Source organism: Cygnus atratus, chromosome 2, assembly GCF_013377495.2.
Source record: "Cygnus atratus isolate AKBS03 ecotype Queensland, Australia chromosome 2, CAtr_DNAZoo_HiC_assembly, whole genome shotgun sequence".
In the NCBI taxonomy this organism is placed as follows: domain Eukaryota; kingdom Metazoa; phylum Chordata; class Aves; order Anseriformes; family Anatidae; genus Cygnus; species Cygnus atratus.
The window spans coordinates 14,146,744-14,153,957 of NC_066363.1; the positions used below are offsets into that span (position 1 = coordinate 14,146,744).

At 42.8% G+C, this 7,214-nt stretch overlaps 1 protein-coding gene across 1 annotated transcript; it reads right to left on the reverse strand.

Moving 5' to 3' along the window:
- Positions 1–1,892: 1,892 nt before the first annotated feature.
- GJD4 (gap junction protein delta 4) lies at positions 1,893–6,726 on the reverse strand. The gene is made up of 3 exons (XM_035545303.1): positions 6,635–6,726; positions 6,297–6,432; positions 1,893–3,082 (listed from the first exon to the last, which is right to left on the reverse strand). Exons 2-3 carry the CDS (start codon positions 6,358–6,360, stop codon positions 1,893–1,895), a joined length of 1,254 nt encoding a protein of 417 aa, XP_035401196.1. The 5' UTR covers positions 6,361–6,432; positions 6,635–6,726.
- Positions 6,727–7,214: the final 488 nt, after the last annotated feature.

The window sequence follows — 7,214 nt, forward strand, 5'->3', positions numbered from 1 at the left end:
GCGACTCACCTTAACTAAGAGATTCCTGGAACAGGTCAGATGAATCATTCTCCCTACTGAAACAGGGAGCCTAGTGTGACTGCACTCATGCATAGTGTAAGACGTACATGTAAGACGTAGCACATCTGCACTCATGCACAGTAAATAGTGCCGGGGCATGGGCACTAGAGCTTGGTCCCCTGCACCACCAAGCTGTTAGAGCACCCCCTGAAACTCTGCTGGCCCACACCTCCTCATCATCTCCTGGGCGATTCTTCAGCTTATCACCAATCCCAACAGCGAGCGTGGGTGCAGCCACCCTGTTTTGCAGGCTAAACACAGACATGGTCAGACTGTGCCAGTTGACCTCTGGGCTAGAGAAAGGTACTGTCACTGTACTGCTAACTGTGGTGGTTTTACCCAGCTGGGCAGCTGAGTCCCACCACAACCGCTCTCTCACTCCCCCTCCTCAAAGGGAAAGGGGCAGAAAATATGATGAAATGGGCTCAAGGGTTGAGGTAAGGACAGGGAGATCCCTCAACAATCATTGTCACGGGCAAAACAGACTCAGCATGGGGAGATCAATGAAATTTATTACCTATTACTAACAAGCTAGAGTTGTGAGAAACTAAAAAAAATAAAAAATAAAAACACCTTCCCCCCATGCACCCTCTTTTTCCTCTTCCTCCTGAGCTGCGCAGGAGAATGGGGCATGGTGCCTGCGGTCAGTCCCTGACACTTCGTCTCCACCGCTCCTTCACAGTCACTCTCTGCCCCTGCTCCACGTGGGGTCCCTCCCACAGGATGCCGTCCTTCCCAAACTGCTCCTGCCTGGGCTCCTCTCCATGGGCTGCAGCTCTGGCCCAGGGCCTGCTCCTGCGGGGGCTCTCCATGGGCCGCAGCCTCCTCCAGGCCACAGCCACCTGCTCCACCGGGGGCTCCTCCATGGGCTGCAGCGTGGAGATCTGCTCCATGTGGGACCCATGGGCTGCAGGGGGACAGCCTGCTCCACCAGGGGCCTCTCCACAGGCCGCAGGGGAACTTGTGCTGCGTGCCTGGAGCACCTCCTGCCCTCCTGCTGCACTGACCTTGGGGGCTGCAGGGCTGGTTCTCACTCCTCACTCTCCCAGCTGCTGTTGCGCAGTAGCTTTTTCCCTTTCTTAAATCTGCTCTCACAGGGGCTCAAACAGCATCACTTATTGGCTTGGCTGTGGCCAGGGTCGGGTCCCTTTGGAGCCGGCTGAAACTGGCCTTATCTAACATGAGGCAGCTGCTGGACTCTTCTCACAGAGGCTCCCCCCTGCAGGCCCCCCCTACCAAAACCTTGCCACATAAACCCAATACACTAAGTAGTGGAGGTGTACTCTTCAGTCCCAAAAGATCCATAAGATCCACACTTTCTTTACACATTAACACTTTGCTACAAAACATTTATTTATATTTTTCACCATCTACTCTTGCCTGAATGTCCTTTCTTAGAGTGGGCTTAGAGAGTTTAATATGAGGAGATAAATTAACCTTCTGACAGTAGATAATGTACAACTGTGTTTAAAAGTCACACCTTCCTTAAGTTCAATCTTTTGCAATAAAACTAGGTTAGAGCAAACAAGTATGCACATGTACTCCTGGCAAAACAGGTGAATCACATCAGTGACAGTCCACAGCTTTTTAGAGTCACACCCAGAAAAGGATAAATATGTTACATTTTCCAAAAAGCAGTTCCATTAATGTAATATCCTTGAAATTCTTATCCACCATTTTGCCTCTTTTCCTTCAGTTAGCCGAACACAGCAAAGCAGCATGTCTCTGCAACATAACTTCAGCAAAGGGATCCAGCTGAAACTACCCAAAACTTCCTTAGGGTCACAGTGATGTGTCCTGCCAGGCTCATTGTGTAGTGGTCTCTCAGAATTTTATACCCATTCTGACTTTTTTGATCTCAAGCAACTAGTACTACTATAATTTGATTGTGCATCAGGATTCTTTAGCTCAGCTGAAGTGTAGTATCCTAAAACCTTGCTCTGAACTACAGAGGAGGAAACTCCAAGGTGAGACTTGATCTGAGGTCTCAAAGTCAGGGCAGTATCTTTAATGAAACCTTGCTGGAGCCCTGGTATCACCTGCTGGCATGTAGTTCCTTCTTGGTCACCAGCACCCAATGGTTCTTCAATATTATCTTGCTTAACATCAAGAGCTCCTGACATACAGGGCTTGTTGCTGTTGGTGTTAAGGTTAGTGATGGTAGTTTGCTGAGAGACCCCTTCAGGATGAATAATAGTCTCCTCTTCCTCTTCAGAGAGAAGTGAGCAGGAGCCATCACTGGTCTGGCTGCCATTTGATGCTGGACAATCTTGATTTGGAGGTGGGGATTTTGGGCTGCCATGCTGTCCTAGGGGAAGATTTACAGTGCCCTCATCCTCTGCGTGGAGGTTTGCCAGCAGATCATTCTTTTCGTTTCTTGCTGTCATTCTCCGGAGGGCACAGACAAGGTCAGCAAGGCTGAGCAGAAAGGACAGACTGGTGACACCCCAGATGAAAACCATCATGATGGACTTCTCAGTGGGCCGGGAGATATAACAATCAACTGTACTTGTACAAGGTGAATGGTAGCAGGAAAAGCGCTCAGGAACAAAAAATCCAAAAAGGTAATACTGAGCAGCTGCAAAGGCAGCCTCAATTAGTGTCCTAAAAAAGAGATGAACAGTGTATGCCCCAGAAAAACTGAGGACACTTAGGTTCTCTGCATCACAGTCTAATCTATTGACTAGAGCACTTCTACAAAGTTTCTTCAGGTCTTTGTGACTGGATGAATCCTTATTGCCTCTGCATCTGTACACCAAACAGTGCATTCTTACAATGTACGTAGCTACCTTGTGCAAAACATAAATGCTGAATGCAGCATAAGGTAGCAGGATAGACACAGTCTGAATGAGCCAGAACCTGAAGTGAGATATGGGAGCAAACAAGTCATAGCAAACGTTGGAACATCCTGGTTGCAGGGTGTTGCAGATGAAGCGCTCCTGCTCATCTTGGTAGAGTGGATAGCCTGCTAACACGACCACTGCCATTCGCAGCAGAATTATCAACATTAGCCAGATCTTTCCTAGAAGAGAACAAAAGAAGGAGTCAAAGCACTGAGAGAGGAGAGAAGGCAGATAATGTAGTGAGGCTCTCTCTGTATACAAAGCATTTGAAGAAATACCTCTGTAAACAGTTTCCTCTTGAAAAAGCACCTCCTTGGCTTTGTTTTGACTAGGACTGAAACTTGTGTGAATATGTGTTAGCTAGCATATTCCATAACTTTCACCTAGACTTGAGAGTGTAGGAGTTTGACATGCAATAAAACAAACCAAGTGAAACCTCAGACTAACGAAAACACTCTGAACTTATACAAATCCATTAGAAAAAAGAAAATGAGTGAATAATTCCATTTCTCTTACAGTTCTTACTTACTGTTGGTTTCATATTCCTGCACCTGGATTTTGTCCTATTTCAATATAGATCAGCTAACACAGCATGAAACTCTTCTAAATACAAAAGATTGTTTCATGAAGTAGCATTTTTTTCTTTGTCTTGGCTGCAAAATCATATATAAAGTTTACTACTGCCGACAAAATCTCTCTGCTGTGTCTAGACTGATACTTACTCATGAGCTAGTTAAGGTGCTACTAGAAAACTTATTTAAAATGTACTATGAATGTAAATTTGTGTGTGCACATGTACCCCAGTCATTTCTCTCTAATACTTCTTCAGTTGCCTCATTTTCATCATATCTCTCCTTCTTCCGTGACCTTGGCATGCTGCCTCTCTCCCTTCAGCTCCCTCCTGTCTTACCACCAACACCGAGTGAAGCCTTACAGGTCTGGCATTTCCATATGCTGATTACTTTTATTTGTCTTTTCCTCAGTTCTTTCATATGGTTGTATTAGGTAAGGCTTGGTCTCATCCACTTCAGTGGGAAAGATCAAGATTTAACCTTATTCCATCATGCCAACAGCAGTGAAATATCAGGCATTCCTACCCTGCATATCATATCTTTTTAATGAGACTTCATTGTTCATGACAGTTTCATGGAGGATATTTGGATGGGGAAGGTCTTAGATAAAAGTTTTTTCGTAAAGTTATACAAATTGCTATATTACTGACAAAGCTATTTAGTAAAAAGGTTTTTTTTTCTGGGCAGGATAGAAAAGTCTGAAAATAAACTGTAATATTGTCAAAAACTAAAAATATATTTTGTACAAGCACATGGAAAAATTTAACATCTGAAGTAAAATTTAGTGTTTGAATTTCTCAAGCTTCCATTTGAGTACCGTCAGTGTTTCCTTATGTGGTTTTGAAAAATTCATTTAATTTATTAATCACCTGATTTAGTTTCAAGTATTTAAAAAAAAAAAAAAGGAAAAAGAAAAAAAAGGGAAAAGAAGGAAAAAAAATCAAAAATCAAAAAGAAAGAAGAAAGAAAAAAGAAAAAGAAAAAGAAAAAAAAGAAAACAACACACAGACCTAGGAGCAAAAAGGACAACAACAACAACAAAAAAAAACACAGAAAAGAGTGATGAGATTAATTCTGTACTTTAAGGAGCAGTTAAGAAAGTGGTTTTAACCATAGATAAACAAATGGCAAGACTCAGTGACGAAGCAGTAGCGTGCTATATGCAGTTAATCGCTGAGAAATGCACTGAAAACCTCAGGCCATTAATAGTGACTGTACATCTCACATGCACACAACGTCTTAAAGGCAATCTGTTGAAGAGAACTGATACACATTCTGAAGGTGTTTTTAAAATCCAGATCCAAAAACATTTTTTCTATAAAATGTAGTATTATTTACAGGTATTGTCTTGAACAACATTCTTTTCTACTTCCCATAAAGCTGTTTCCATGTAGTTGGTAAGAATCTTAAACATTCAAATATTTCTGCAACATATATCTATTAGTGTATTGAGCATGCGATTTGAATGTCCCACATAAACCATTTGTGGCTAATGGACAGATTATGGGACTGGATCAGTAAAGCTGCACTCTGAAGTGCAAAAACTTCAATAGGAAAAATGTAAGGATATATAAACTATATGAGGTATCATCATAGAAAGCTGCTGCTCCTGGCAAAATAAAGTATTATCTAAATAAATCGAGATCTTCCTATTTCATCTTTAATCACCTGAGCTTTAGTGGTGTTTTTTTTTTTTTCCTGTATTTTCAGCTTCTTGTGTTTTGATATGCAGGCTGTGCTGCTGCCCTCTTTTTGACAGTGTTGGTCGATAGAAAGCACCAGCTGTATGGAATCAGTCATCTTTAGAAAGCAATGCCTCATACTTAGGTAACATATTTTCCCTGTGAGGACCTCAAAGTGTTTGAAGCACATTAGTTAATTAAGCTCAAAATACTACATGCTATTTCACCATCAATTTTTAATTAGATCATGTACAATAGGGAGTGCTGCTTAAAAAAATCAATGGCTCCTTAGGAAGTAGTTTAGTACGACACACATTTTATCGAGATCCCCTCTGTGCACCACTGTCTCTAACAACTCAGCCCTCATTACCCGTGCTACAACAAGCCCCTGCGGCCGAGCTGGGTGCTCCCTGCAGTGCCCAGCACAAACCACAGCACCTGCCCGCAGCCGGAGCGAAGGGGCTTTGAAAGGCCCTCGAAAGTCTTTCTCTGGCTCACATTTTGCTCCAAGCAGCCTATGAAAGAGGAAGAGTGTCTGATTTAAATAAGAAGAGGAAAAAAGAAATACTCAGACCACTTTGCTGAGGAAAAAATAAACTGATTTTGTTGTTGTTGTTTTTGTTTGTTTTAAATGCATATGAACTTTGGTCATTTATAAAATTAAAGAACAAAAAGCAATGGTAATTGCAACGGTAATTAACCACAAACAAATGTCTTCTTGCTAAAGAGAGGTTTTTTCCTTCTTTAAATATTTTGGTCCATCGGTGAAGCTACCACATACATTCTACTGTTGGCTGTATGTGATATACATGAAATATTATTTCTGTGTGTTTTCACCATGATCCATACAACAGCCCATAACAGAGGTGATTCAAAGCTCAGGCACTGACATCCAAATTTGAAAACCATGCCAGAATTTTTTCATAAAGTTCAGAAAATATCCACCAGAGAGGAAGTAGGAAGTTATTTAACAAGAAAAGAAACACACTAACCACTTTTAAATCACGTCTAAACAATAACTTCTTATTTAAAGGTTACAAAGGGATAGTTAGAAATGAAATTGGACTATCAGTAGAACATTTGTGTGGCTTTGGGACAGGAGCAGTGAAACAAAGAGCAGAGCTTTTTAAAGTACTTACCTACAATTGTCACGTTATAGTTGAGAGTGACAATCAAAAATCCCAGCGAGTCCCAGCGCTCCATGTTCGATCAGGTTCACAGCGCTGCCAGCTCCTGATGTCTTTACAGGTTTGGCATTTCCCAAGTAGGTTAGACCTAGACAGGGAAGAAAGAAAAAAGAAATATTTGGTAAGGGTCACAGATGACAACTAGAACCCCAGCTACGACAACGTTACTATTGCTGGATTATTTTGATGATTTGAACAGGACTGTTAGCTCTGGATGTGGGAACAAATCTTCCAAAGGGTTTAAATTTGTCTTGCAAAAGCTCTAGCTGCTCAGATTCCTCTGCTCTTACCTCTTTCGTGGATCCTCTGTCTGGACAACTGCAAGCAGACAAGCAACAACAGGAGGGATCTCTGCCATTGTAGACTATTCTTACCCTCCCAGGGCATACCAGCCTCCTGGCATTGCTGAGATATTTCAGTGGTGAAAGACAAGGAGAGGGGAGAGAGGGAAGAAAAGCATGGACCAGGAATTAACAGAAGCTTCTCCGTTTCCCCAGGAGAAGCATAGATGAATAAAAGGTCAGAAAAGGGACACAAAAGGGTAAGCATCCCTGTATTTGAAAGACACTGCCGGTTTAGCAGTCGCTCACTGGGAGCTATCCCATTGCAATTTCTCAAAGCAATTTTATTTCTAAAACACAGCCTCCCTGACAGGACATCGTGGCCTTGTCAATCACTGCCACGCCGAAAAGTCCCCTGCATGCTGAGCCAGCCCGTGGGCTGAGCCTCCCCACAGGCGTGATGAGAAACGGGGGAAGCCCTTACAAAAAAGCAGGTGGGGAACTGGTATCAGTACTTTCTCCCTCAGCTGCTTGGTACCCAGGGCATCACACGGCTGACAGCAGGGCTGGTGGCTCCATAACCGCTCGG

Excerpts from the sequence above, each read along its gene's own strand:
- GJD4 (XM_035545303.1), bottom strand. The coding sequence starts at position 6,360 with ATGGAGCGCTGGGACTCGCTGGGATTTTTGATTGTCACTCTCAACTAT. Across the intron at positions 3,083-6,296 it reads CTATAACGTGACAATTGTAG|GAAAGATCTGGCTAATGTTG; the intron begins GTAAGTACTTTA and ends GTTCTCTTCTAG.